We start from the raw sequence: 27,193 nt of genomic DNA, 5'->3' as shown, positions 1-27,193 counted from the left end.
CGGTCATGTTGAGGACTGCGCAGAAGCGGATGGCACAACGTAGCAGGTGGGTTCAATATAAGTGAAATCAAACATAACATTGAGTTGTACCAATAAAAATCTACTAAAGAAGAGATTCCAAAGACTCAGCGAATACGGAAATGTACGAATGTCGATTATCTAAAAATATTGTCCATATTATTATCAGATGCGTGCTCCCCGGTCTAGAACCTTCAAAGATGATCGCGATTAGATCGAGGCCGTTGCCCAGTTAGGAAGCTATGACAATGACTTTGCATATAAGGCATATATATCCAAACCCGTCGCAATTAGTCCGCGCCTGGCCCCATAAGCCAGAAATTGGATCCAAGTTTCCCTTTTCTTCACAGTCTTGCCCAACTAATTTGGTCTCTTACTTCTGTTCTTTTTCCTCTTTGTAAGTATTTTGTTTGATTAGAGTCAATTTTTCTACGGGATTGAGCCTTTATCGAGTGCTCTTTTCTCGCTTATTTTTCGGACTTTTGCGCTAGAAGACTTCGGTTTGCTCTTTGCCGCTTTCACGATAGACCTGCCTTGGAGGAGGAAGAAACGAGACACGCAATAGTGCTCTTTCTTTGTCTTGCTCACCATTTTACCTGCTGCGTCGTCACATAACCCAACAACATCACTCGCTCCCGCTACTCTACCGATACAAGCATATTAATTTGCCGAGTTCGCACTGGCGGAGAACATCTGTTTCTTCGAAATTTCTATTTAAATTAAGTAGAGTTGTTCTACCGGCCCAACTGATTTTTGCGCGACTTCGTAATGGCCCCTCCGCCTGTCCCAAGTAAGTTTGGATACATTATAGTTTTGTATCTCGGTCGCCACCTGTTTGCATTTTTTGCTAATACATCTGCTAGTCGCGATTTCTCCAGCTCCGGCAACTCCACAGGGATCCTCCGTTCCGACGATTGCGCCCAAAGTTAAGCCGGAAAACGCTGATGATATTGCTTCCGTTTCCTGTATTCGGCCTTCCAAGGAATGGGTCTTGCCTCCACGGCCAAAAGTATGTCCACAGTGCTTACATGCGCCATTGATACATCTTTTTTTTTATTACCTGAAAGCCAGGATAGTTATGCTAACGCTTCCGTCCAGCCCGGTCGTAAGCCGTCCACAGAAACTCCTCCTACGAAGAGGAAGGCTCAGAACCGTGCTGCTCAGCGCGCGTTCCGCGAGCGCCGAGCGGCTCGAGTTGTTGAACTCGAAGATCGTCTGCATGATCTGGAAGCGGAGAAAGACGAGAAAGAGTCTAACATGACTGCGACATTAATGCGAATTGCATCGGAAAACGCTCAGTTAAAGTCGGTAACCGAGGAATTAAAGCAACAGGTCGAGTTGTTCAAGCAGTTCCAGGCACAGCAAGCTGCGTTTGCCGGCGCTCATGCAGGCCACTCTCCGGCACTTTCACTTCAGCTTCAACACCAGCAGCAACAGCGCCAACAACAGCAACAGCATCAACAGCAACAACAGCATCTAGTTTCTCCTGCTCCATCACCAGGAAATGACCAGGTTCCTAGTCCTGCTTATAGCCAAGATGTACTTGATCGCGCCTTGGAGGAACGGTTACCTGTTGAGCCGCGGTCCACTGCTTCACCTGCCTCCACTGTCACAGCTAGTTCCGGCGTCTCTATGCATTCACCTGCACACAGTGCAGCCTACGGTTATGGTTCACCCTCAACACATATGTCCCCGGCGTCAACGACTCCAACTAATGTACATGGTCCTCATAGTGTTTCTATTCGACGACCGGTTAAATTGGAACATCGGTCCCCGGGCCACACTCTCCATTCAGCCGGTGCCTCTCCAGCTGTAGCGGCAGCTTACAATCAAGCCCCAATTTCTTCCCATCTTCACATCCCCAGCTCTAGTCATAGCTCACCGCTTGCTCATGGTTCGCCTGCTGTGAGTGTGCGTACACCGGAGACTACCAGCTCATCTACGACGGCGCAGTCTGGACAGACAACAGATTCTGACACTTGCGGGCTTTGTCATGTAAATGGGAATTGTATGTGCTCTGATATCGGCGTTAAACCGGCGACGGATATATTTCCCAAGCAGAATTCACCGCATGTAAGTCGTCACCATCATATTACGAAGCCGGCTCCGTCTCTCGCACCATCATGGAACCAGGCGCCAGTTGCCGCTGTTGCACTGAACGAGCGACCTTCCAAAAGATTGCGCCATTCCGATGAAGACGATTTGGAGATGGATTTTACACATGCGTTCCAGTCACAAGAGCTTCCGCGGAGGACTAAGAAGGAGCCCAAGAGTGAGTATACGGATGCGATCGATTTTACGTCTTCATTTTCGCAGCGGCCTGGTTCTCGGCCAGATGTTCGAGTGACAGATCCATGCGGGTTCTGTTCGTCAGGCACACCGTGTTTATGTGCGGAGGCAGAATTAGCCAACTCGAACGATCGAACTTCCCAGCAGCACCAGCAACAGGTTTCGATGCAGGATGATATGAACGATATGAGCACGACGCTTCCACCATTACGGTCAGATCCACACTCAATGATGATTCATAGTAATTCGCAGAACAAAATTCCGACGCTACACCCCGAGCCGATGTCGTCGATGAATGCCCATCCGTCTACGCCTTCTTTCTCTCCAGGGACCTGCGATGCCTGCCAGCGAGATCCAATGCAGACACTGTTTTGTACATCGCTGGCCTCTGCAAAAGGAGGGGCAGGAGGATGTGGAAATTGTAATCAACCTGGTGGTTGCTGTGGTGGAAAGTCGTCTAATCAGACGAAAGATACAGCGTTTATTCCATGTTCTGCGGCATATCAAACGTTATCTCGTCATAAAGGATTTAAAGCAGTAGAAATTCCATCGTTAGTGGGGAAGCTGAGTACAAAGGAAGGACAAGTTGAGGTAGCTAGTGTGGCAACCGTGTTGCGGGAACTTGATCGAAGGTTGTATAATTAATTACTATTGTTGGATTGGATTTTATGGGTTTTTGTAGATTATTGGGGCAAGGCGTCAGTTTCCTGATGTTGGTCATTCTGTTATTGGTTGGTTAAATTGTTATCAGGATATGTTAGTGAACAAAATATGATAGTGAATGGCAGTGATATGAACAAAAAAAAATTCCAAGAGTGATGATAGTGTGTGAAGAAAAATATTAAGGCTCGGACTGCGCAATCAAATGCAAATACCGAAAGATATCACCGTATCCTTCGAACTTCGAATGGATGTTTGATGAGGTGGAAGATGAATATGATTTTAAAGACGATTTCAGTGTAACAAGTAAAGAACTTTGGATGAGATTCTGGCGCGGTAATTGAGAAACCAGGAAGGGATGCGAGGGGTCAAGAGACGACCGGAGTTTAGTCATAGAAGAGTACTCGCTGCATAGAAAGAGTATTTTGTCAAGTGAGATAGAATCGGCAGACGCGAGCGAGCGTTCGAGAAGATCGATTCGCTGCGAGTAGAGTAACAAGGACCGACCAAGGTTCTCGGACTCGAGTACAGCCTGCTTTTTGGAAAGTAAATCATCGATTTCATGGATCACGTCCTGAAGCCGAACGCAAATTCCCTCGACTTCCCGCTGAAATGCAATGATTGCAAGTTTCATGTCTTCCACCTTTGCCTCACCACCACTGACACTCTTCCCAAGTCCGACAAAGTCAGCGTAGTCTTTATTGATGAGTTCAACAAGCTCCTTTTGTAGTGTAGACGACCAAGTCGTTAACTGGTTATGCAAATCTTCGAGCCGCTGGTAGCGATGCTGCGACACTAGAAACGCGTCGGGGTCAAACTGGGCGGGAGTTGAAAACGCAGATCGTTGAATTGGCTGCGGAAATGGTAAACCCCGCTCGTTGAACAGTGTGTCATCTTCATTGTTGTAATTCTCGTCGTAGTCGTCGTCCTCGATGAACTGGTAGCTGTTGCTAATTCCAGACCTTGTGCCGTTACTCGGTCTTGAGCTCATTGTCTGCTTCTGATATGGAATTGTATTATGCTAATCAAGTAACTAATCAACTGAGTAATGTAGCATTGGGTTATGTATATTTGAATAATCCGTCACGGGCTGAATTCTGTTAGCATACGTGAAAGTTAACGTAATGAATCGTGCTGTAATAATATATCTCCTTGAGCGGCGTTGGTCGAGGCACATGTTATTTCCTAACATACGTTTTTGTATTTATATTTATTTTGTGCAACTGTAAAACAAATTCTATTGATATTGCGTCTATTTCTATTAATAAATCTATCAAGGGTCCCTTATGCATGTTCTGCAATTTGCTATCTTGCTATATTCCTTTGTTATGTTCCTTATGCCATTCCATATTCATATCCAGCTATCCAAAACATGAACGTTCTCAGCACAGCAAAGCTCGGGCTCGAGAATCTACCTGAGCCAATTTTAAATCGACATCAACATCATCATGATCTAAAATTTCAATCAAGCGACTATCAATAGGCGGGCGGTTCAAGAGGACATGGAAATGGTCGATTTCTCGTATGCTCATCAAGGCAGCCCAGTTTTTAAACCACAAAATATCCTTAGGTAGCATCTCTAATGGATCCTGAAAAGTACATTCCACGAATCGCTGAAGTTGCTCGCGCGCAATTTCCGTCAGATCCGCTGCATCGGCGAGTTTGGGAATCATAATTTTTGTCCACACGACAATGTGGATGATCCCGTCCTCAAATCCATACGGAAAGTCGTTCATCAAAATCTTATAGTCGCCTACTACTATTAATGCTGCCCATTCGACGCGACCAAACCGTGCAGAAGCTTACTTCGATATTCAAATAAGTTAATGCCTTTGGGCACCGCCAACTCCTTTTCAGGACCCCAATGAAGACGATCCTGGAACATGAAATTCACCACACTTCCATACTGCTTAATAATCTTCGATTTCCAGACTAGATATTTTCTCAAATCCGACGGTAATCGGCCAAGCAACTGAAGCTGATTTTGGCCTGGTTCATTAGACTTGGCTTACCTTCTGGTCAGTTGTCATTTACTCACCAATAATCTCGACCAGTCGCGACCAGGAAAATTTAACAAACTCGCTGTCATTTCGTGAAGCATTTATATAATCGTTTCCGACTAATAGCTCTTTTGGAATCTCATCAATCGTAGGTTCTAAAATTAAGTTGTTGGAAGGAGTCGAGTGGTCTTTGGTTTTAGCGTCGACCACGTCTATCGTAAGTGTCATATTATTATGATGTTTTATTAATTGAGTGTGTATACTATAAATTATAGATATCCTACATGTATACCAGGTATATATTAGAAATTTATATACCTGAGTAGTAATGTACAATGATATATATATACAGTACGACACCCTGACCAACATCGGAACAAAACTTCGACCTCGACTTTTCACTATCCAAAAAAACTATTCTTCCAAACCAAAGTGTCCAGGAAGTTACAGCAATGGTTTTAAGAACGGTCAGTCGATATCAATTGACCGTACGACCTGTTCTGCGGTCAATAGTCTGGCCAGGAATTGGAAAGGCCGTTATAGAAGGAACGAGCCTCGCCGGAACAGGCCGACAGGAGTTTGTACGAACGGCAGTTAGTCGAGCGCGAGCAACAAAAAACAAGCAGAAAAAAAAAGGAAAAGAGATGGCTGACTCGTCATCTCCACAGAGTCGAGCAGCAGTTGATCAGCAAATCATCCGTAACTATGATCGATCGCGTGCGCTAGTTAAACAGCAACCAATCTTCCAGCACCAAGTTGACCTTGCGACGGCATACAGATATTTGATTAGCACAGCAGTCGGTCGACCTGACCCGCTCTATCTATTTATGATTGTGAAGATGGCTGTTCATCCACGGACACAAATTATTCGCGGCTCGCTAACGCTTCCTCATGATACAGGTTATGACGCTACGTTGTGTTTGACCGAGGACTCGGAAGAACGGCGCAAGTTGACCAAACTCGGCGTCAAACTTGTAGGTGGAGAATCGCTTATCACTTCAATTGAGCAAGGTCTTAAATTGAAATGCACACGTGCACTGGCGAATTCGAAAATTGCTCCTTCACTAAGAAAAGTAGCCAAAATATTAGGCCAGCATGGCATTCTACCCAGTGACCGTCAAGGCACAATTTCCAACAATCTCGTCGACCTGTATTTGCAGAGCCGAAAACAGTCGTTTTACCTGATTAATAAATCTGGAACGAAAATCCCGGTTGCTCGTGTGAGTGTTTTGTGAAGTCTTTGGGTTATTTGTGCTAATATAAGTACAGACAGACATGAGTTTCACAGAGTTCCAGGATAATGTGAATGAAGCTGTCCGAAGCGTCAAGGCTACAGTTTCGTTGGCTAACGTCGTTTATAAACCGATCATTCAAGAGTTCATTCTTTTTACTCCAATCGGTCCAAGCATGAGTGTACCTTTTCAGTAGACTCTGTGTTTCTATGTAAATAATATTCTATGTCAAGCAATCATCATATTTATTAAACAATTATGCTACTATTCAAGCACGTAGCCGCTTCATTTTCGGTCGCAACTTCTTTCCACCGCCTCCGACTTGTTTCACCATTCTCGCCATAGTTCGTTGTTGAGATAGCAGATCCTCAACTTCTCGAACAGATGTACCGCTGCCTTTTGCGACCCGGGTCATTCGAGATGGTTCGTTGACAAAAATTTTCCCATCGCTATCCAGCTCTTTCTCGGTCATAGAATCCATGATGTACATCATTCGTTTGATCCTCTTATTACTCTCATCCTCTCCAACCTCGCCCATGAGTTGACTCATTCCCGGAATCATTCCGGCCATTTTCGATAACGGTCCCATCTTCATAATATTGCTCATCTGTTCACGAAGATCTCGTACAGTGAAAATACCTTGCTCAATATGTTTCATGGTTTCCTTTTGGTCGATGTTCATATGCTTAACATGGTCGACCAGTCCTTTCATGTCTCCCATTCCAAGTAGTTTTGAAATGAACTGTTCCGGCGTGAACGGCTCGATGTCGTAGATATGTTCACCTGTGCCAATAAATACAATTGGAGTATTTGTCGCTGCAACTGCGGATATGGCACCACCGCCCTTGGCATGGCCGTCCATTTTTGTCAGAATGATCGCCCCGAAATCGGAAGATTCCTTGAACGCTTTGGATTGAGACTCAGCAGCCTGACCTATAGAAGCATCCAAAACCATAATTGTTTGGTCTGGTTTGACGGCATTCGAGATCTGTACCATCTCTGCGAATAATTCGGTTTCCTGTCGATGGCGACCAGAAGTATCGACTATAATCAGATTGAACCGGTCTTGCTTGAATCTTGCTACACCTGCAGCCGCAACGACAACTGGATCAGTCTCTGTGTACGAGCCATAGTACGGAATCTTGGCTTTTGTTGCGTTTTGTTTCAACTGGTCAAATGCTCCAGCTCGGAACGTGTCTGCACAGACAAGTCCGACCTTAAATCCACGCCGCTGATACCACAGCGCGAGCTTCGTGCAGGACGTCGTTTTACCCGCTCCTTGAAGACCGACAAACATAATGACATTGCAACGATTTTTACTCGGCTTGAATTGTTGGCCCTCGCTTTCGGGATCCACTAGTCCACATAGCTCATCGTAGATCGCTTTCTGAACCAGTCGACGGCGATTCACGTTTACACCTTGGTCTTTGAAATTGATTTTTTTCTTGATATTATTGCGCAAACGCGAAACTAGTTTTACATTCACGTCTGATTCGAGCAACGCCATGCAGACTTCTTTAAGCATTGCATCTAGTGCCTATATTTTGTTAATCATATCATCCTTTCAGACCTTCCTCCAACATACCTGCTCATCCGCAACGTTGGACCGAGTAAACTCGGCCATGGCGCCGTTAATACGACGTCCTAAATCTGCCAAAACCATTTTTAATCTGTTCCTGGCTAGCTCTTGCTGGTTCTGCTGAATCGACTGCTAAGCTGCCAGTGAAAAGGAATTTGCTGATGATAGATATTGTTGTCACGTGTAGCCTTCACTACATCCCCTCCATGGTAAGCAGTTGATTACGGTTAAGATTACAGATGCTAACTGTAAAAAGCATCGTCCCTTTTTGCAGATATTAATGTATATTTAGATTTACTTGTATTGAAGAGATATTAGAGAACAGAGAAAAGTAAGGTCATGAGTTTACGCGGGAGTCTGAACGGAAACTTCTTCCGTTCGGTGGAATATTCGACTCGAAGAATGCACGTTTCTAGAGCGATTCCGATGGTGAACAAAATTAGAACAGGTACTGTCAAGTCGTTACCGATGCTGATCTCGAGACAGTATGCTTCATATGAACAGATCCGCCGTTCGGAGCGCAAGAACCGGAATATTCGCCCTCGACATTTGGTCGGGTCAGGAATAACGACAGGAGAAACAATGGCTGATTCCAAGAATTCCTATGACTATGATCCGTCAGAAGTCCACACCAGAATTCATCCCGATGCAAATGTGTATGATAATCAGGGTGTTTTGACAATGAACGATGCTGCTTCTTATATCTTGTCGCAGCCTGCTTTAGTGATTGAACGACAAATCGAGTTCATGAATGTTTTCTTGGTGTGTACTAGATTCATACTTCCTTAAATAACACATGGACTGACTCTAGTTCAGGGATTCGAACAAGCTAATAGATATGTACGTTCTCCATTATCTGGCCAAACAAATCTAACTTGGAAAGGCACTTCTGGACATCAATGGGAATCATATAGGGTATATGGAAGAAGTCGATCTTGGTATGTCTACTCACTTTTAAGCATGCATTTCTAATTTCGTAGGATTCGTGAAAGCAATCATGAGACAAGTTTACAGACTTCATCGTCCATTTACGGTCAACATTTTAGATCGTCATGGGAGTATTATATTGAGAGTATGTTTGATCAGGCTTCAGCACCCAAAGAGACACGCAGGACTAAAATTAAAAAATATAGTTAAGGCGACCATTTTCAATTATCAATTCATATGTTTCGGTGTCGGTACCTGAATCCGAATATTCCGAAGAACGGATCATCGGCGAAGCACAGCAGAGCTGGCATTTATGGCGTCGTCGATACAACTTATTTCTGAAAGAAAAGTACGCATTTAATAGCTTTCTCTCTTATAAATTTGAATGTTAATTTCTTCCTCAGTGGCGATAATTTCAATCAATTCGCGGCCATTGACGCGCCATTCCTTTCGTTCCAATTTGAGCTCCACGACGAAGACCAGCAAATCATGGGTTCAGTCGAGCGAAATTGGGTTGGTTTGGGCCGCGAATTATTTACAGATACTGGCGTTTACATTCTCAAAATGGATGCCGTGTCGTCAGATGATTATGGAGTTCAGCATCGAACTTCTGGAATGTCACTTGACCAGCGGGCGGTTATGCTGGGTTGCGCAGTTAGTATTGACTTCGATTATTTTTCTAGACACAGTCGACCGTGAGTCATATTATATTCATTTTTCGCAAGCATATGTATTAACAAGTATAGTGGCGGTGGGTTTTTTGGGCCTACTGATGATATCTGATCTTACTTTGTTGTGGTACTACCTAATTTGGAAGAGAAGATGCTCGACGGGCATATTTCAAATTTGTATTTTCACATTAATAAACAATTTAAAACTGTCGATCATTAATTAACTTTCTTTTATGACTATATTGATTGATTTGGTATATACTATCGATACGATAATCTAGATGCTTGAACCTGAAGTCGGTCCTCGTTCACGTACATTTTCAAATGTAGCTCGTGAAAAACTTGAGTCGTAAGCCAAAATTCTGATCTGCAATGCACAAATGTTACTAATGAATTTCTAGTTTGTTTCCTTACCTTTTCATTCTTACGGCATTGTGCAATGACAATGAGCAATTTCTACGAAGTCTTCGAGGATCAAAATATCAATCGTCTGTTCAGGCGGTACTTCAAACCATTTCCCGGCTGGCACTGGAAATTGACGCTGATATCGTCAAGACTTCAAAATCAGGATTTGACACTGATCACTATTCCCAGGTTTTGTCCGCGAGAACGGCTTTTTTTGATGCTATGGCTTCACAGTTTGAGCCAAAGGTTCCTGCGGACGCGGTCTTGAAGAATATGAAGGGGTCTTTTCCTCTAGCAGTAGATTTGGACGATGGTACAAAGATTGCAGGATTGTTCGATGAAATATCCGGGCAAGATCAAGCCGATGATCAAGGACTGCGGATTCCGTTCAAGTCCTGGGCTGAAATCAATTGGGATTCGAGTTCTGACTGGACCGGACCATCAGAACGCCAGCGAGAGCCACCACCTCCTGAGTCATTGCACGCTGGTCTTTCTCAACCATTTTCTTCTACTCCCTCGCCGTCCTCAGAGCCGTTTTCTTCTTCTCCGTCTCCAGATGATCGACGTATCAATTCTGACTTTGGTGTATTGTCCCAGCTAGCAGACCCTGGGACTCAAAACTGGCTATTTGGAAATTTACCCGATCTCGACCAACTTTTGGAATCGTTGCATGAGCCCTCGCTTATCTCAACACGTCCCCGGATTCAGCCATTGACCGTAAATCTTACTGGTTTAGCGCATTTCACCGAGTCAGATCTCCACCATATCACGACGCCGTCAACGGCAGTTCTCGCGAGTCTGACCAAATCGCTTGAAGTTAACTCTCAACAGGGTTCTTCCAGATCTTCACCTACACGAAGGGATTATAAATACCCTCTTCTTGCCGATTCAGAAGTTTATAGATGGGTTGGAAGAGTGTATAGCTGTCGTACAGGAGCTGACAGTCAATCATCTTTAGCCTGCATTAACGTCGTTACCCGATATTGCTACGCTCAAAGCCGCCAAGCCAGCTCCGCAGAAACATATCAGTGTATAAAGTCAATAAAGGTTCTTGACGTCGCACTCCAAAGCGCCATATTAGAACACTTGAAGACAGGTAAGAAGGGCTGCGTTGTGTCGATGGATCCCCTCGTTGAAAACAAGTTTACAAAAGTTTTTATTTCAATCCGCGGCCTGGAAAAACGGATTGTGAAAAAGTACAAATTAGACCTTGATAACCTGGCATTGTTAGATCCGTTCATTTTGTCTTCAGACATCGGTAAAGCTGCTTATGATGTCTATAGCCGAGATGGTTCGTCCGACGGTATGGTAATGGAATGTAAAATACGAGTCGAATCTGGCCTGGTTTTGATCACCAGATTCATGCCATTGATCAAAGTTGAGATGACACCTGCTCTGGCTGGTCACATTTTTAAGCTGGATCCGTCCATATACGAGCCTTTTTTTTGTCCTCTGAACGTACGCTGGAGCCTGGAGCCTTCTATTCCTTGGCTTGTTTATGATATTAAGGGCCAATATTTTGTCGGATTGACGCCGTATTTTCAACAGGCCACTGTCGTCAATACCTATATTGTTGCTCGGTACGAATGGCATGAAATAAAGCGAGTTGTGAGTCTCCCACTCAAGATAGTCATCGACGTTCAACAGAGCGCCGACCAAGCAGAGATTGCAGGACGACTTAGTGTCGTACACTTGGAGGGCAACGGAAGTGAAGTCGACGTGCGTGACGGCGAACTATCGACTATGGTTCTATCCGATCGTATGAGAACCCAACCTGATACTGTGCTAGCTGCAATCGTGCCGAGTTACGATGAGACCATGGTGGTAAGTCGCCATTCGATCCGTACAAATATGCTCCAGAGTCAAGATCATACGCCGTCAGATCGAACGGGCCCTAAAACTGCTGAGTCTGGGAACTCGATTCTTGTAGGTCATTAGATGGAATTGCAGTTGTATTGTTATAAGTTAATAAGATTATGCTACTGAGATATTTCGGTCAGTTTTTTTAATTTTGACCTGTTCTAATTATTTACTATTTTTAAATTTCGTATCAGAGACACTCAAAAAATGGCTATTATCAAATGACAAAGTAATCAATCTCCTTGATCTGTGGAAATCCGCACAGCAGTAAGGCTGCTGTCTGATATAGTAAATGGGATCAAAACCCTCTGAGGACCAGGGACCTCAAGTGTGAACTTTACCGGATTCAGATTCGTTTGTGAACAACAAAACCAACTCGTTCTCCTTGTAATTAACAGACAGAGACGTGAAGTTGTATTCCATGTATGGTTTATGAGTACGAAAGGAATAAATTGTCACTTTGTTTAATTTGCTGCGAATTGTAAAGGTGAAAACTGAATGAACAACGTATTTGAATTGAGGATTTTGACCTGATTTGATTTGAAAGAGGAATTCATTAAGATCGAATTAAATTTGCCTCGAAAGAGTACACGGAACGTCGAGGTTTTCGAGTTTCCTATTAATGATTTTGAGGACTGCGGACTCGAGAATTCAAAGTTAGAGCTTATCAGAATCAGATCTAGCTCAGCATAAACTGACCGCATCACGCTTTAAATCACCAATGAATACCGGAAGCATTGATCAATCCGAAATGACGGGGTCAGAAGAAAATACTCCATCAGTTTCAAATCCTGCCGACGCAGGACCCGACACCGAAGGTTCAAAAGCAATGGCTGCAGGACTAGCGTCGGGGGTCGCGTTATTACCCGACAGTCAAGGTGCTGAAAAGCAGATTTCTATAGAAAAGTACCGCTTGGGAGAAGCCGAATATGCGATTCCTATTCCTATGGTCGAATTTCAGCGTTATATGTATGAGCAAGTGATGATTCTTCATTCGAGTGATATTCTCCGGTTTTGCGATTATTGCGGGAACTCCACCGCATTTCGAGAGTCAATGAGATCTGAAATGCTGGTTGTTTTGATCAGAACTTTGATGGCTTCAACGCATCCGTATCTATTAGTGCCCACCCTTCAACCAAAGAACCTCAGCGATAAGGACGAGTCAAGATACATAGCCCATGCAGGAGAAAAACTTCGAATAATTGATTCATTGGTAGGCACTTTCAAAGATAATGGCTTGAAGCTCGGGATTGTTGCGCGCAACGGCCCGACAATGGATTTGGTAGTCAATTATTTGAGCGGGAAAAGAGTTAAGTACATCAAGAACGAAGGTGAAATTGACCAAGGTGACGAATCAGATAGCTCTTCCTCAAGTCTTGATGAAGATCGGTTTGCAAAAATCACTGTTATTCTTGTTCCGTCCAGTGCGGTCAACACGAAGAATGAGAGGCCGTTGAAATTTGATATTCCTAGAGCAGACCTTGTTGTTGCTCTTGATTTCAGTTTTGTCGCATCAGAGCCCCAAGTTCGTGCTCTGAGAGGACAAGATGGCCTAAACGGAGGCGGAAAGCCGCTGGCACCTGTGGTTAGATTTGTACCGGTTAATTCGTCCGAACATGCTATGCTGGCTACGGCGGCGATGGATGGTGGTCGTGAAGAACATTTGAGTGCTGCAGTCATGTGTGCGGTGATGACTACGTTTACTTTAATGCGATCCGATGCAGGTAAACTGCCTGACCAGCTGGCGAAAGAGATTCAGGGATTTCCTGCCAAAGTCCCGGAATGGATTAAAACTAATCCGCAAGGGCCACCACCGGTTACCCGCTTGTTGCCTTTCGATGATATATCCGACCGCGAGACGCAAAATGTCAACTCGGTAGAGTCTAGTCGAGAACTGGAGCAGGCTCTTTCAGGTTTGGATGGGTCGCGAGTAGTATCTGAACTATTGAACTCACTCGAATCGGACGTAAACAAGCCACTACCATTGAAGATGATACCTGCTATACGGCATGTGCTGAAACGGATCCGGGAGGCCGATGAACAGCAGGTGCGTGAACATCGAGAAAATGAGATGCCGATTCCGGGCGAATCTCCTGTAAAATTACAGGCGGTGGACGACGAGATCGAGGACGTAAAGGTTAAGCTTGAAGCTTTCCCGGACCTTGCTGAAATGACGACTGCTGAGAAAATGCAGGAGGCGAATAAATTACAGCAGGAACTGAATACTGCTATGTCCGAGCGGAGTAGATTGGAGGGTCTTGTTGAGAGTTATGGTACAAATTACAGTCGGTTAACGAAAGAGCGAGAAGAGCAAAGTTCTATCCTAGAAGCCAGTGCAAAAAAGACCAGAGAGTTAAAGAGACAGATCAGCAGCAACGAGCAGAGAATTGAAGTCAGCGAACAGGAAAGCGAAAAATTGAAGACAAAGCTGGCTGATATCAGAACTCGGTTGAAAGAAGGTGAGGAGCTGATTATGGCCGGTGAGAAACCCGGGATGGAATTGCAGCAAGTGCGGAATAAAAAGGCCGACATTGAGGCCGAGGTCAAGAGATGGCGAGATCGATTGAAAAGTCGAGATACAGATATTCAGTATGCGCAGGCTGAATTAATCAAGGCGCAAAAGTCTCAGGAAGCATCGAAGACCGAGCTATTAGCCGTCAAGACAGAGACCGAGAGACTCCAGCAAGCGGCCAGAGTTGAGTTTGATAAGTGGAAGGCATTGGAATGGCATGAAGTTACGGAGATGAAAGAGGAGAAGATTAAGAGTTTACGAGATGAGATCGCAGGGTTGATTGAATCGATTGAGGTCTTGAAGGAGCGGCAGAATAGCAGTCGAGGACGATATGGTGTTCGATCCTCGAGCGTACCGAGAAGTGGGCTGAGTGCTGCTACACGCTCATCCCGAGGAACCTCACCAGCTACTGCCATACCTACTTCTCATCCTTCAAGCCGCTGACGGGAAATTTTGCATTTAATTGATGGTGTTTGGACGGGACGAGGAAGGCGAGCCGCATAGGAAAAGATAACTGGAATTTGTCACATTTATTTTTTAAATGGCTATAGTAATGCATAATCGATTAGAATACAATGAATCCGACGTATTTATATAGCGATATAGAGCTTTGGAAGTTAGAGTTTGTAAGGTATCTCGGATTGAGTGAGGACTTGCACAGAATCGAGATTGCGAATGGTGACACCCATCCAAATACACAGCTTTCAGAACAAGATTTTGATGCAGAAATTTTAAGATATATCGACGCAATCGAGCCGGAGTTGGATGAGCATATAAGACAGTCGGTTATGCAAATTAGGAATATTTTCTGTACCGGTCAATTAGGCTTCGTCTATTCTTCGTCTGCTACCATAGCAGCAGTAACCAAATACACAAAATTCGGGCAATACTTGATATCATCTAACGTCACTACTAGCAAAACTCGTCCCGAATATCATCTCCAAAATATGCAAAATACCGACGGTGATGAAAATTTTAGAAAGCTAAGAATCAGTTTGGAAACAATGCAAAACGAAATCAATACGTTTTTAACAACACAAATCGAGAAAGGAGATCAACTCCCTAGCGATGCGGAGAAGCAGCTGGAGAAGAGCATGATGGACGGCGAAGAAGATGGTGAAGAGGATCAAAATATTGAGGATGATTAATTAAAGGTAGAGAACAAGTATTATATACTTAATTGCATGCTAGGCGTTTACGTTTGAGATACTTTTGACATTACATAATCTTTATCCTTTATTCGTAATTTTATCTCTTTTATTAAATAAGCCGAGCGCAAGCGGCGAGTGAGGGAGTGTGAGGCTGAAGGCTTACGTATCTCAAATGCGCTACACAGATCAGCCCAGGAACAGTAAACCTATCTTGATTTGGCCGAAATTTACTGAAATTAGCTTGGAATTTTGATTTATTGTGCTATAAATTTCTCGTTCTAGGCAATTGCCCTATTGTGATTGTTTCCGCAGAGGGCCAAGCTGTTTTGGCAGGCTTGGACGGTCTGGATCCGATTTTATTGTCTGCAGACTCCTGCATGTAAGATCCATCTGCCCCTTCCCCACTGCAGCACTCGTTCGGCCTTTTCAACCGATTGGGCAGGACGACAAGAGAGCACTAAAATCTTGACGACGATATTATATTTGAATGTGAAGAAATAAATGCGAAAATTCGGTCGTGAGAAATTTGGAGAGAAACTGGGAATAAAACGACACCATCGCGAAGAAGCCCGGCCAACGAAAGGTGGTTCAAGTTCGTTTGTGGTGCATTCGATTGAGAAACAGACTCAAGTTGATATCTCAAATCTAGATCAGTTTGACATCAGTGAGTTTGTACATACCAATGAGAAGGCGAATACTGTGCACGCTGGATATGATGATAATCGCAAGTTCACTGATGGACTCAATCTGGCAGTGTCTCAGTATAGTTCTGATTCCAATAAGCTTCCACCAAGGGGTACCTCACTGAATAATTTTGAGCATGCAGATGAAGGGGAGTTGGCCGCGACATCCAGAAGGCAGCGGCCTGGTCTCGCGATCGATATATTGACTGCGAACCAAGTCAACGCGGACGATGACTCGCGGCGGATGTCGGTATGGTCAATTGGATCTTCTCCTACGGTGCTGGAAGCTACGGCGATGACTGTACAGCTATCTGCGAGTAAAGCGTCCCCCGTGCTGTTGTCAAGTTCATCAGCTTCTGGCAGTCAAGCCGCTGTCTCTTCACCTTCTGTAGCGGTTGTACCCCCGTCTCCGGATTTACAAGATGCAAATAGTGGCTTTGACCATGTCGCTATAGTTCCTGCCTCTCCTGAATTGTCAGAGGACGACGAATTAGCACCGTCGGTTGAAAAAGTCTCGCTAAATGGTTCTAATTGCTCTTCTGTAGCTTCAACTATACCCGACAACTCAGCATCTCAGAAGATCAAGAGTCAAGACAATAGCCTGTCCCTCGCAGCAACAGAATCTCGAACAGGCCGAATTTCTGCTATTTTTAGTGACAAATTACGTTCCAAAGCAAACAAATCTGAGGATAGCTTCTACGATTACCATGAAGCTTCGGAGACTAGTCTGACAGCACCATATGGTCGAGCTCGGGATGGCAATCGGGTGAGTAATGATCGTCTATCAAGATCTCAGGTTGTGGAAGGGTTGCCTGAGATTCCGCAGAACAGTTTTGTGCCTGGACTGGCAAGGAAAGATTCAACAGCAGTGCGACAAGCGGATGAACTGTGGAGCCAACGAGCTTTGTTACTTGCAACTCGTGAAGAGAGAGTAGTGGATCGATTAGAAGTGAATGCCGCTGGGCGGAGTCGGTCGGGCAGTGATGTGAGTGAAGTCAGCTTAGTACTGCCACCTCAATTGGAAGCGGATTTGCAAGCAGCGATCGATTATCATGAAAATGGAGATCTGGAGCGTTCGACACGTCTGTTTGGTCAACTTGCAGACAAAGATGGTGCGAACAACCCGCTTGCTCAGGTATTGTATGGCCTTGCGTTAAGGCATGGATGGGGTATACGAGCGAGTCCGGACGAGGCTATTCAGTACTTTCGAGCCGCGGCTTCAAATTCTGCACTGGTTGAAGATGCTGCACGGAAGGCCAACGTCAAGATCTCTTCTCACAACCGGAAGATGGGTGCGGGGGGAACTAAAGGTGAGCTGACGCTTGCGATATTTGAGCTAGCAAACTGCTACAGGTACGGCTGGGGAGTGGAGCAAGATCCGCCTGCAGCGAAGCAGTATTATGAAACCGCTGCACATTTGGGGGACACGGATGCGATGTGTGAGACGGCTTGGTGCTATTTAGAAGGATTTGGAGTTGAAAAAGATAAGTTTATGGCGGCTCAGTTTTACAGAATGGCGGAACAGGCTGGCAAAGAGCAGGTTGGATTATCGTGGATATGGAAGTCTAAATATGATCCCACGGTAGAAAATATGAGCAAAGATGTGGGAGGAAATCTAGGAAAGAAAAGTCGACGGCGGATTTTTAGAAAGAAATAGGTCGATTTTGGATTTGGGAGTAGGAGCGAGGTTCCAAAACGGATTATGTAGTATGTCTGCAGTATATACAAGGATATATTATGTACAACGGTGTATGACTAAGAGTGAAATACATATAATGAGTAGAGAATAAAACTCAATCGAATAACCGATATTTGTAGGCGCCGTATAGATAGATGTATTATAACTGTATTCGTAGATATAGGTGAGGAATGGCATACTATTCCGCTGCCGCGGCGGCTTTGGCGGCAGCCTTTGCAGCCTTTCGATTTTGTTTATCAATAGCTTCTTGTTGACGCTGGATTTTAACTCTCTCGACAGCACTTGCAAACTCCGAGCCTGCTGCAACTTCACCATTCATCAAGATGGCTGAGACGACTTTTGCACGCTGGCGACCCTGTAAGTTGTTATTCGCACGCCGTTGTAACCGCGCCGAATGTAGGCACTTGTTCATCTGATCTTGGAGATTATTACAGCCAAACTGGCGTTTCATGAACGATAAGTCCTCTCGGCAGTCACGCAGCGCAAACATGATGTCTGTACAGTCTGGATCGGGTGATCAGTATGTTAGTTGCGTTTTTGATTGAGTACGAGATCTGGACGAAATACGTACCGATAAAGTTGTCTTCCATTCCACCTGGAGTCGACATTTTGTACGATATTATTCAAAATAATATGGGATATTGTATAAGACTGTGCACCGTGTCAAATAAAAACTCACGGCAGGATATGTTATTATATTACCTTGAAGTATCGGGACTTATCACGTGTCGACAACCTCGCCCAGATATTAATTGAAAATGGCTTAAATTCTATCACCAGAAGAAATTTGCCCACATTAAAACATTACAAAACAATAGAGAATATAAACAATGAGCACGAAGACGGGTATTTCGGATAAACGGCAGGCGGAGTTACAGAACCAATATAACAACTACAAAACAACACTGCAACAGATCTCGCAAAAGATAGGTGAACTCGAGTCAGAGGCCGAGGAACATAAACTGGTGTTGGACACGTTGAAGCCATTACCAGGCACGCGGAAATGCTTTCGAATGGTCGGGGGCGTGCTCGTTGAGAGAACAGTACTTGATGTCGTGCCTGCGCTAGAGAGTAACGCGGCCGGCGTCGAGACTGTACTCAAGTCGCTTATGCAAGAGTATAAAAAGACCGAAGACGAAATGCAAAAGTGGCAGGTATGTGGATTCGAACGCCAGGGAAAAAAACCATTTAGTGAGGCCCTACTGAGTTCTCATCAAGGTTCCCTGCAATTTCCGCAGATATTACATTACTAACAATGTAGAAAAAAAACAAAATACAAATTGTTCAAGGTCCTTGATCATGTTAAACATATATTATGTACAGTAGTAAAAGTATATAGAGATATACATTGAAATAATTGAGATGGATAAAAATAAAAAGCCAACCAATTTAAACAGACGCCTTCCGAGCCGAATCACGAAAGACCTGGACCGGACCAAGTCTAGGATCACGATCGACCACTCCCTTTTCAACTTCGGCCTCGAGCAATTCGTTCGAAACGCCGTATTTACCCCACCGAACGACGGGAGCCCGGACAACGGTCTGCATCGAGGGAGCGCCTTCGACAGATCCGCTGCGTCGAAGCATGTCTACAAACGCCTGGGGATCTGCGATAGCAGCTGCTTTCAGACGCTGTAAGGTTAAGATATCTTCCGATGCTGTTGTGCGCTGCGACTCAAGCAGCTCGAGCGTGGAGGTTAACGCAATATAGTCTGTGTTTGTCGCAAGATCGATGTGTTCGCTAGGAATCCCAGCATCAAGGTCTGCAGCAAGTTGATCATTTATAGATGCTTCCGCAGCTGTAGCTGCGCGTTCTTTCGACCTTGTGGTTACCGGAGTGATTGGCGGCAGATTAGCTAAGGCTAGCCGGCGTTGCAGTGAGATCGGAGGCCGATTCACAATCGAGCTTCGTCGACCATTTGTATGTGAGGTGGAGCTGGTATTGGGAGTAAAGGGACTTGCAACTGTCTGCGTCTGTGTTGTCGCCAGTTGTTCTATTTGAGATTGCACTGGCTGCACTGGTTGTTCTTGTGGGGTCTGATTAGAATCTAACACAAGTTTTTCAGCAGCTTGATCAGCAGCCTGCAACGCAGCCTTCTCATCTAACAGAGATTCCTGGTCCACGACCGAAGATTCACATCTCCTAGTATCCATATCTGCTAATGTTTCCTTGCGTGTTTGTGTAGGGCCAGTTGTAAGTTTCCGCCCGGTGTGAGTCTCGTTCGAAAGCTGCTGACGAACACGATAGTTATTCTGTCGCCGCGGATGATGTGATGACGAGCTTTTCCCCGATACAGACGGTGATCGACGTCCGCACAAAGATGGCTGAGTCCGACGACGAGAGCGCGACCGTGAACGTAAATTAATAAATCTCGATGATCCGGATTTGTTTGTTTGGATTGGTTGGATTGGCTGGATTGGTGGAGCTGGTGAGACTGCTTGAATATTTTCCTGCTCTATCTGCCGCAGACCTGTCTTAGACGCACTAACTCCGTTCAATACAGATTCTCGGACCAGCTGAGATCTATTTTGACTATGACTTGATCGTGTTGACTGCTTTGCCATAAAAATTCAAAATCTAGCAAATTTACACCACTCTCTGTATATTCTTGTCACTCCCTCTCTTCTCTAGGCCCGCCTTATTCGCCTCCCGGACTTATCTTGACATGTGATTATGATCACGTGGTATTTGTGAGTTGTGATTGGATATGAATCTTTGCATGATTATGTAACCTTGGTTTCGGCAGAGGTATTTGATATTACGAATTGCTGGGGTGTATACAAATATACAAAGAGTGCTAGGCAGCAAATGACATTTATCTGTAAAAAATACTTTCAGGGATGTCATTTGATCTACAGAGAATCAGATCCAGATAAAATATGCGCGAGATCTTTCAAACTGTGAACGAGTACAAGTCTCATAATTTATACTTCAATCTGTAGCCAATTTGCAAAGAAATAAGACGAACTGTTTTTCAAGCAGGCTGAACAGAGAAAAATTAATAAACCAAATCCATCATCAGATCTAAGACATCTTTGAAGATCCGAGCCCAGAACTGTACGTCAGGAGAGGATAAGATCCAAAATTTGATCAGAAACTGATATAAAATATCATCTGCAATGATAATCAAAAAGATGCATAGATACGAAATTCATCCATACAACTTTTGATAGGATTTGTTATTATATCATCTCCGGGAGTACGAAATTTGACAAATGGTCGACGAAGCTGACGCTCCACAAATTGCGGTGGGCTAATTTTTGTCTGTATTGTTGCAGGGTCCTTCGGAGCAGGATATTGTAAATACAGAACGCTCTATCAGACCGAGCAGGCTGGTCGATACATTATGCTGAGATTTGGGCCTACATAGAAGTTTTAATATTTAATTGAAAAGAGGGACCAATTTTAGTGTCAGAAAGAGCTTGTCATATAAATAGCACACAAGGTTGACGATTTCAGAAAAACTGTAGTTATCAAGTATTTATATCAAATTAATCAAAATCGTCCTCTATCCGAATGCTGTGCAATCGAAGTCGAGTTCAAATTACGAGATGGTCCGACGATCTTTGAACCGCTAAAAATCATGACTCCAGTTTCACTATCGGTGCTGGTTCGCAGTATGAAATATTTGATCGTTAAGATATTAAATTCAATAATTATCAGAATATACTATGCATGTCAAGTGAAACTACAGATGAAATGTTACACTTCTTTTGGATTGCAAGTCTAAGACCATGTTATTCAGTAATTTTAGATAAGAATCTGAATTTCATAAAGCATTTATTATAAATATATTCAATCGTATATGATAATAAACTTGATCTTCTACCATCTCAGTTTATATCGTATGTCATATTGTCCTTTCTGCTTCGTCTCTAAAAAGCTTGCCGCATGAGCTGTAACGCGTCTGCAGCCACCCCTTACTGTAGAATGCTCCATAATTTAGTCTGTATTTTATTCATCAAAAATTATTATAAATAAATACACATTCACATACACACACATATATATAGACATATATATAATTTTGACTCAATTGTTTTTATTTCTGATATATACAACAGGCGAGATCTCAAAATTCTCTAGTTCACCACCTCCAAGATGTCTGCGATTACGCTGCAACCATTACTCGCCCTTCGAGACAGGTTTGTGTCGCTTCCCTATTTGACTGCTATGGTCTGCGGAGTCATGACGGCATATTACGGCATTGCGCTGTTGTTGTATCCCGATTTTCCGAACTCGCTCGCGTTGGACCCTGCAAGAATCCTAACAGGCAGTATATATCGGTTACTCACATATCCGCTTGTGCACCAGGGTCTTGTCCATCTTGTGTTCAACGTGTTTGCGCTTGTTCCTGTGTTGTCTTCATTTGAAGAGGAGACTGGCACTGTTGGCACTGCGGGTGCTTTACTGCGTATGTCAATGGAATTTCCTCTTATTACTCAGCGCAGTTCAAGTTCTAACTCAATTCGCAGTGTTCACTCTGATCCCAGCTGTTCTCTACGTTTTTTCGTCATTCCTTCTCAATGCCGCTTCCGTCCCCACACTCGGTGCCTCTGGCTGGGTTTTTAGCTTGATGGCCTATTTCGCGCTCAAAGACCAAGCGTTGCGTCCTTCCATTTATTTCACTCCGACCATCCACATCCCAACCTGGACCACGCCGATTATCACCCTTCTCGTCATTGCTGTTCTTCTACCAGGCTCATCGTTTTTGGGACACTTGTTCGGTCTCGTTGTGGGTTATCTATATGGTCTTGGTTATCTCAATTCCGCTCGACTTCCACCCCTCGTGATCAATAAACTCGAGTCTCATCTGGCTAAGTACAACCTTAACAAAGCGCTTCCGCGGTTCATTTCTGACGAAAGTGCATCTAAGCATCGGGTCGTTTTCGATTCCTCCATCGATGCTGGTGTACCTTCAGGGTCTACTAGTCCGGTTCTAGGCACTTCTGGTCAGGCGCCTGTGCCTTCCAGATCGGCATTTATTGGTCAAGGTAAACCATTAGGGAGTTGAATCTTGCAATTATTTGAAATTACGATCGCAATTAAAATGAATATAATATAGTATAATACCAACATTAATCAGAATAGATAATAATATCAAATCGCAATAACACAGTATCACAATCATAGATCTTGAAACGAAGAACATTAATTATTCAGTAAACATAAAAATACAATACAGAGATACCAAAGATACATATTACAAATCAATCACATAAAATACAACAATTCTGACCTACTCCTCGCCCTGAAGTATCCCAAGTCCAGTCCTATTCCTTTCCAACTTCGCTTTTCTTACGAACTCTACGCTTTTTGTCCTTCGGCGTCTGACTCTGAGTAGCCACCGTCTCATCCGCCTTTGCAGGCGTAGGAGGTGCCTGCATTTCCGACTCACGTTTGTGTTTCTTTCGGTTACGTTTAGAAGGTGATTCTGGCACAACAGCGATTTCTCCCTCGGTTGCTGGTTCGGCCGCCGGCTCGGCCGCGTCGGTTACTTCTATATTCGACACTACCGGTCCAGTTTTGGGAGTCTTTGTCTTCTGCGTTGTCTTTGGCTTCGGCCCAGGCTTTCCCTTCGCGTTCTTCTTTCCTGGCGAGTCCTCCACAGTTGCAAGCTCGGATTTCAAACCTCCATGCGCGCTAGCTTCTTTATCATGTTCATACGCAAGCTTCGCAGACTGGTATTTACGAATTTGCTCTGCGTACATGGCCTTCCATGGCTCTTTCTGCTCCTCGGTCAAATTATTCCAGCGCTCGGAAACTTCGTGAATGATATCCGCATTTGCTACCTCGATTCCGCGGGCGGCAAACTCCTCGCGAATAATTTTCCGAGCCTCGTTCGCAAATGCAAAATACATAGTCTGAGGACGTTTCGGTGCATCCGGATCGCGTTCACGTCTTCGCTGCTTTCGACGTCCCACTTTGTCTTCTACATCGCCGTCACCCTCAGCCTCAGCCTCGCCGCTGGAAGTTGTAACTTGCGCTTTTTTCTGCTCAACAGCCGTCCCTTCGACCACTGCATCGGCAATCACAGCGGCCTCAACAACAGCCGGAACAGCAAACAACGGTGGATTCCCAGGCAGGTTCGCAGCACTATAAAAATCAATGCACGCACGCGAAGCATCCTGTGCTGCATTCGATAGTTGTGTCAGCGCAGCGACAAGCTGTACATTATTTTGTGTCAGTTCTTGAGGGCCAGCTCGCGTCACGTCTGTTTCATCCACCGATGCTCGTAACACTTACCGCGTCCTTTTTGACTTTCAGGTCAACAGAAGCCATATCTCGTTCGATCAGAATCGATGATTTAGAGTGATCGCAAACTAAATTGTTCTGCTCTTGGATTAAAATGATTCGAGTCCTGAAATGTTTGGCGTAACCAAGCTAACGTAAACGTACAAAAGTAAACAAACATGGGCAATCCCAACCGTTCGAGCACGTGATACATTTTGATTTGGACCAAATTATTATTCTCATTTTAAGTGATAACGTAAATTATGTACAATATAACCTGCTATTAGCCGATAACTTTTCGTTTTACATCGTGTCAAGTTGTTTTCTTCGACAGAAGCAGCTCATGGAGGAAAGTACGCGAGTCCGTAACGAAATCAGTAATGAGTCCAATGAGGAAACCAATAATGAAAGCAGGCCCGAGAATCCAACGACGTTTCCAACGCGTACAATTAATCGACTATTTTCTGCGAACTTCAAGCCTTCAACTAAAGTCTCGTCTGAAGCCTTAGAGGCCAGTGCAGAGTATTTACGCGTCTTCACTCGCGAAGCTGTTTGGCGAACACATCAGGTTCTCGAATCGGATAGCGCAACCGAATCAAATGGGAGAATGTTACAAGTTTCTGACCTCGAGAAGGTTGCTGGAACTCTTGTTCTTGATTTTTAAGAATCTGCTTCCAACCAAATCTGATCTAATCTAATCCAGTCTAATTCTATATACATAACATCAATTCTTGTTCAGTCGATGATTCTTCTGCTTCTGTTTAGTTGGTTTCTGTTTTTCCTGTTCGTGATGTTCCACCAGATCATGCTGCCAAGATTCATAGCAAGTGACCAAACAGCCCTTCGTTCCAAGATATCCTAGAAATTGAATTGGAACCCCGTAACCACGATGTACATAATACTTCACACATTCGTCGAGTAGTGTTCCCGAATTCGGAGATATCCTGTGCTGCATCATGCGGAAACACAACTCTCGCAGTGGCCGTCGAAACCACACAAGTCGTCGCACTCCCGCATAGAACAGTAGACCCATCGTGTACTCACTGTAATCGGCGTCAGGGAACTCTCGCACATAATGCGAATACGTCTCAAACACCTCGTCCAGTTGATTTCTTGAAATGTAGTAATATAGCATTCGGTTCAACATCGCCCGCGAAAATCCATGGCCCAGATACGATCGCCGGAGCATGTGTCCCGGCTGAAATCGGCCTTGCCTGATTGTGAGCTCGTACATGATCCGCTTAGCCACGGCCCGGTCAAGCACACCTTCCGACCGTAAAACTTTGGAAACTTCCTTCACTAGCGTCATATCAGTCGTCAGATCGCCTAGTGCCGCCAATACTTTCCCGTTCCGCACTCCAGTCTCACTAGTCAAATGTCCCTGTCGAACTACTTTCCGAAGATACGTGTCAACAGGTCCCAACCTCTGCCTCCAGGTGCCATCGTTTCCACAATACAATGAGCTGCATACTCGCAATGCAATCAAAAACATCTTGCTGATCTTCAAACCATTGATCCGTCGTCCCAACTCGGGTAAAATTCCAAATCGTTTCGTAATCATTGTGTAGCGAACTAGAGACTCGTAAGTCTGCCATGGACTGAAAAAAAACCAGTTCGGTATAGTAATCAAGTCCCACTCAGCAGCAACCGCACTTGGACTGAGGTCCGAGAATAATAAAGCTTTGATATATTCTGTAAACATGCGATCTTTCGGTCTTAACACTGTGATCTTTCCGCCCGTCTTAAAACTTATTTTTCCCTGGATGGCTGAAATAAACAGCTCACGCGCCTCTCGGTAATATCCAAACCGAATATAAGCATCCATCAATATTGTAAAGGTAGTCTCGTCGATCCGGCTTTCTGCCCATAACTGTTCAAAAACTCGGTCGATTACAGCTATAGGATCTTCTTTCTCCCCGACCCAGTACAAAGTCCGATCGAATCCGTGGCTGTTCCCCATAGAAACAGATTGTACAAATGCTTTGAACCACATGTTTGACAATACGGGGTTTAGATTTTCAAGATGACCCTTCTCGCCTAGATCTTTGAACACTGTTAACGCCATTTCTGGGTCGTAATTTTGAAGAAATTTGCTCATGAACTGATAGGCCAGATCTACCCTGTCAATTTTCCAAAGGTGTGACCGATGTGGGCTATATATTCTGTAAAGTCCTCGCGTCTCTGAAAACTCAGACCGGCTGATCATTGATTTCAGTTCTCTGCATTCGAGTTCATATGCCTTGTTGTCGTTAGATGCCTGCAGTCGGCGTCGTGCTGTGCCGCTGTTGCTATCTCGAGTCGTAAGCGGCCGCCATTTGAGATAACTTCTGCTGGAAAGAGAGTTGCGTGTCTCTTGCCTGAAATTGGAAATTATTTCCCTTGTCTCTTCGTCCTGCTCTTGGTCCCGCTCATCGCCACATTTTGATCTCTTGGGCAAGGTTGGAAACGACGGATCGGTCGTCAAAGTCTTAAGAATATAAGCACTCCGTGGTCTTGGGATAGATGGTCGAATACCTCGAATAGGAACGGGAGCAAAAAAAATTTCTGGATTAATCCAGCTTTTGAACAAAGTCGTCCGCTTATAATCTTCGTGAGCGCTCTCGGCGGACACAACCATCATCAAGACTTGTTTCAGCTCTGCCCAGCTTTGCTGTACTCTTTGATCGGGTACCGTGACCCTCAATATATTATCGTTTCTATCAGAATGTTCTCCGATAGACTTCTTTCCAGTCAGTTTTCGCGTAAGGAAATCTAGCTCAAGATCATATATACCTTGCTTTCCTCTCCGGTATCTGATGCACTGGCAACTTCATCGCTCCCGGTGCTCACCTCTACCAAACTTAATGTGCTCAATTCTCGCAGTCGCTGTATGCGCCCAATTGAATATTTTCCTCGTAATCTAGATATGCTGCGGTCCAACTGCCTCCGACAGAATCGGCATGCGACCCGACCTCGGGCGCCGTCGCTGGCAGCCAGGATGAAAACCTTCATATTCTCAATGACTCCCCGGAGCGATCTCCAGTACAGATGCCCGTTGCATCTGCGACCGTCCCTTTATGGATCTCGAGGCCTTGTAAAGGAATTCCTTTTTTCAAAGTCGCCAGCTAAATTAGCACAAGTAGAAGAATGCCATCCAACTGGCGAAGGTGCTAGCGAACTCTGTCCAAACTCCATTCCCTCTATTTTTTTACATCCTCCCAATTTGTCACGTGAATAGACACAAACCGAGGCATTCGTGTTTGATAACTGCTTATAATACCATCCAGCAAAAT

General features: G+C 44.5%; 17 protein-coding genes across 17 annotated transcripts; 10 read left to right on the top strand and 7 right to left on the bottom strand.

Annotated features, from left to right (window-relative positions):
* The first annotated feature begins 603 nt into the window (after positions 1–603).
* Positions 604–3,050, top strand: V1516DRAFT_191302 (uncharacterized protein). Its single transcript, XM_066918718.1, has 3 exons — positions 604–808; positions 882–1,027; positions 1,117–3,050. Exons 1-3 carry the CDS (start codon positions 787–789, stop codon positions 2,950–2,952), a joined length of 2,004 nt encoding a protein of 667 aa, XP_066779025.1. The 5' UTR covers positions 604–786; the 3' UTR covers positions 2,953–3,050.
* Positions 3,005–4,112, bottom strand: V1516DRAFT_671126 (oligomeric golgi complex component, COG2-domain-containing protein). The gene has a single exon (XM_066921509.1). It carries the CDS (start codon positions 3,956–3,958, stop codon positions 3,149–3,151), a length of 810 nt encoding a protein of 269 aa, XP_066779024.1. The 5' UTR covers positions 3,959–4,112; the 3' UTR covers positions 3,005–3,148.
* Positions 4,113–4,176: 64 nt separating this feature from the next.
* On the bottom strand, positions 4,177–5,386 carry V1516DRAFT_671123 (uncharacterized protein). Its single transcript, XM_066921508.1, has 3 exons — positions 5,006–5,386; positions 4,774–4,956; positions 4,177–4,720 (listed from the first exon to the last, which is right to left on the bottom strand). The coding sequence occupies exons 1-3, from the start codon at positions 5,337–5,339 to the stop codon at positions 4,350–4,352; spliced, it is 888 nt and encodes a 295-aa protein (XP_066779023.1). The 5' UTR covers positions 5,340–5,386; the 3' UTR covers positions 4,177–4,349.
* On the top strand, positions 5,376–6,464 carry V1516DRAFT_710600 (mitochondrial 54S ribosomal protein uL1m). The gene is made up of 2 exons (XM_066924249.1): positions 5,376–6,187; positions 6,237–6,464. The coding sequence occupies exons 1-2, from the start codon at positions 5,420–5,422 to the stop codon at positions 6,393–6,395; spliced, it is 927 nt and encodes a 308-aa protein (XP_066779022.1). The 5' UTR covers positions 5,376–5,419; the 3' UTR covers positions 6,396–6,464.
* On the bottom strand, positions 6,422–7,973 carry V1516DRAFT_710599 (SRP54-type protein). The gene is made up of 2 exons (XM_066924248.1): positions 7,785–7,973; positions 6,422–7,736 (listed from the first exon to the last, which is right to left on the bottom strand). Exons 1-2 carry the CDS (start codon positions 7,860–7,862, stop codon positions 6,468–6,470), a joined length of 1,347 nt encoding a protein of 448 aa, XP_066779021.1. The 5' UTR covers positions 7,863–7,973; the 3' UTR covers positions 6,422–6,467.
* Positions 7,974–8,360: 387 nt separating this feature from the next.
* Positions 8,361–9,488, top strand: V1516DRAFT_684177 (Scramblase; the record flags this gene model as incomplete). Its single annotated transcript, XM_066923551.1, has 7 exons — positions 8,361–8,540; positions 8,595–8,618; positions 8,662–8,716; positions 8,759–8,850; positions 8,912–9,054; positions 9,110–9,400; positions 9,452–9,488. 7 exons carry the CDS (start codon positions 8,361–8,363, stop codon positions 9,486–9,488), a joined length of 822 nt encoding a protein of 273 aa, XP_066779020.1.
* On the top strand, positions 9,314–11,836 carry V1516DRAFT_190168 (uncharacterized protein). The gene is made up of 3 exons (XM_066918716.1): positions 9,314–9,400; positions 9,452–9,725; positions 9,778–11,836. The coding sequence occupies exons 2-3, from the start codon at positions 9,658–9,660 to the stop codon at positions 11,717–11,719; spliced, it is 2,010 nt and encodes a 669-aa protein (XP_066779019.1). The 5' UTR covers positions 9,314–9,400; positions 9,452–9,657; the 3' UTR covers positions 11,720–11,836.
* Positions 11,837–12,001: 165 nt separating this feature from the next.
* On the top strand, positions 12,002–14,700 carry V1516DRAFT_671104 (class II histone deacetylase complex subunits 2 and 3-domain-containing protein). Its single transcript, XM_066921507.1, has one exon. It carries the CDS (start codon positions 12,363–12,365, stop codon positions 14,595–14,597), a length of 2,235 nt encoding a protein of 744 aa, XP_066779018.1. The 5' UTR covers positions 12,002–12,362; the 3' UTR covers positions 14,598–14,700.
* Positions 14,699–15,511, top strand: V1516DRAFT_689663 (uncharacterized protein). The gene has a single exon (XM_066923815.1). The coding sequence runs from the start codon at positions 14,729–14,731 to the stop codon at positions 15,299–15,301; it is 573 nt and encodes a 190-aa protein (XP_066779017.1). The 5' UTR covers positions 14,699–14,728; the 3' UTR covers positions 15,302–15,511.
* On the top strand, positions 15,512–17,789 carry V1516DRAFT_671101 (uncharacterized protein). The gene has a single exon (XM_066921506.1). It carries the CDS (start codon positions 15,806–15,808, stop codon positions 17,642–17,644), a length of 1,839 nt encoding a protein of 612 aa, XP_066779016.1. The 5' UTR covers positions 15,512–15,805; the 3' UTR covers positions 17,645–17,789.
* Positions 17,790–17,864: 75 nt separating this feature from the next.
* Positions 17,865–18,294, bottom strand: V1516DRAFT_662812 (uncharacterized protein; the record flags this gene model as incomplete). The annotated part of the gene is made up of 2 exons (XM_066920465.1): positions 17,865–18,190; positions 18,258–18,294. The coding sequence occupies 2 exons, from the start codon at positions 18,292–18,294 to the stop codon at positions 17,865–17,867; spliced, it is 363 nt and encodes a 120-aa protein (XP_066779015.1).
* Positions 18,295–18,466: 172 nt separating this feature from the next.
* On the top strand, positions 18,467–19,063 carry V1516DRAFT_671096 (Prefoldin beta-like protein). The gene is made up of 2 exons (XM_066921505.1): positions 18,467–18,840; positions 18,948–19,063. Exons 1-2 carry the CDS (start codon positions 18,517–18,519, stop codon positions 18,981–18,983), a joined length of 360 nt encoding a protein of 119 aa, XP_066779014.1. The 5' UTR covers positions 18,467–18,516; the 3' UTR covers positions 18,984–19,063.
* Positions 18,789–20,366, bottom strand: V1516DRAFT_671095 (uncharacterized protein). The gene has a single exon (XM_066921504.1). It carries the CDS (start codon positions 20,249–20,251, stop codon positions 19,076–19,078), a length of 1,176 nt encoding a protein of 391 aa, XP_066779013.1. The 5' UTR covers positions 20,252–20,366; the 3' UTR covers positions 18,789–19,075.
* A 1,261-nt stretch (positions 20,367–21,627) lies between these two features.
* On the top strand, positions 21,628–22,819 carry V1516DRAFT_671093 (uncharacterized protein). Its single transcript, XM_066921503.1, has 2 exons — positions 21,628–22,101; positions 22,163–22,819. Exons 1-2 carry the CDS (start codon positions 21,789–21,791, stop codon positions 22,699–22,701), a joined length of 852 nt encoding a protein of 283 aa, XP_066779012.1. The 5' UTR covers positions 21,628–21,788; the 3' UTR covers positions 22,702–22,819.
* V1516DRAFT_190986 (uncharacterized protein) lies at positions 22,610–24,373 on the bottom strand. The gene is made up of 2 exons (XM_066918717.1): positions 23,934–24,373; positions 22,610–23,854 (listed from the first exon to the last, which is right to left on the bottom strand). Exons 1-2 carry the CDS (start codon positions 23,967–23,969, stop codon positions 22,961–22,963), a joined length of 930 nt encoding a protein of 309 aa, XP_066779011.1. The 5' UTR covers positions 23,970–24,373; the 3' UTR covers positions 22,610–22,960.
* V1516DRAFT_671088 (CENP-S associating centromere protein X-domain-containing protein) lies at positions 24,187–25,023 on the top strand. Its single transcript, XM_066921502.1, has one exon. The coding sequence runs from the start codon at positions 24,265–24,267 to the stop codon at positions 24,583–24,585; it is 321 nt and encodes a 106-aa protein (XP_066779010.1). The 5' UTR covers positions 24,187–24,264; the 3' UTR covers positions 24,586–25,023.
* On the bottom strand, positions 24,403–27,125 carry V1516DRAFT_710588 (uncharacterized protein). Its single transcript, XM_066924247.1, has 2 exons — positions 26,694–27,125; positions 24,403–26,640 (listed from the first exon to the last, which is right to left on the bottom strand). Exons 1-2 carry the CDS (start codon positions 26,910–26,912, stop codon positions 24,646–24,648), a joined length of 2,214 nt encoding a protein of 737 aa, XP_066779009.1. The 5' UTR covers positions 26,913–27,125; the 3' UTR covers positions 24,403–24,645.
* Positions 27,126–27,193: the final 68 nt, after the last annotated feature.

Source organism: Lipomyces oligophaga (genome assembly GCF_038497815.1).
Source record: "Lipomyces oligophaga strain CBS 7107 unplaced genomic scaffold V1516scaffold_2, whole genome shotgun sequence".
In the NCBI taxonomy this organism is placed as follows: domain Eukaryota; kingdom Fungi; phylum Ascomycota; class Lipomycetes; order Lipomycetales; family Lipomycetaceae; genus Lipomyces; species [Lipomyces] oligophaga.
This window is presented reverse-complemented; position numbering and strand designations above follow the sequence as displayed.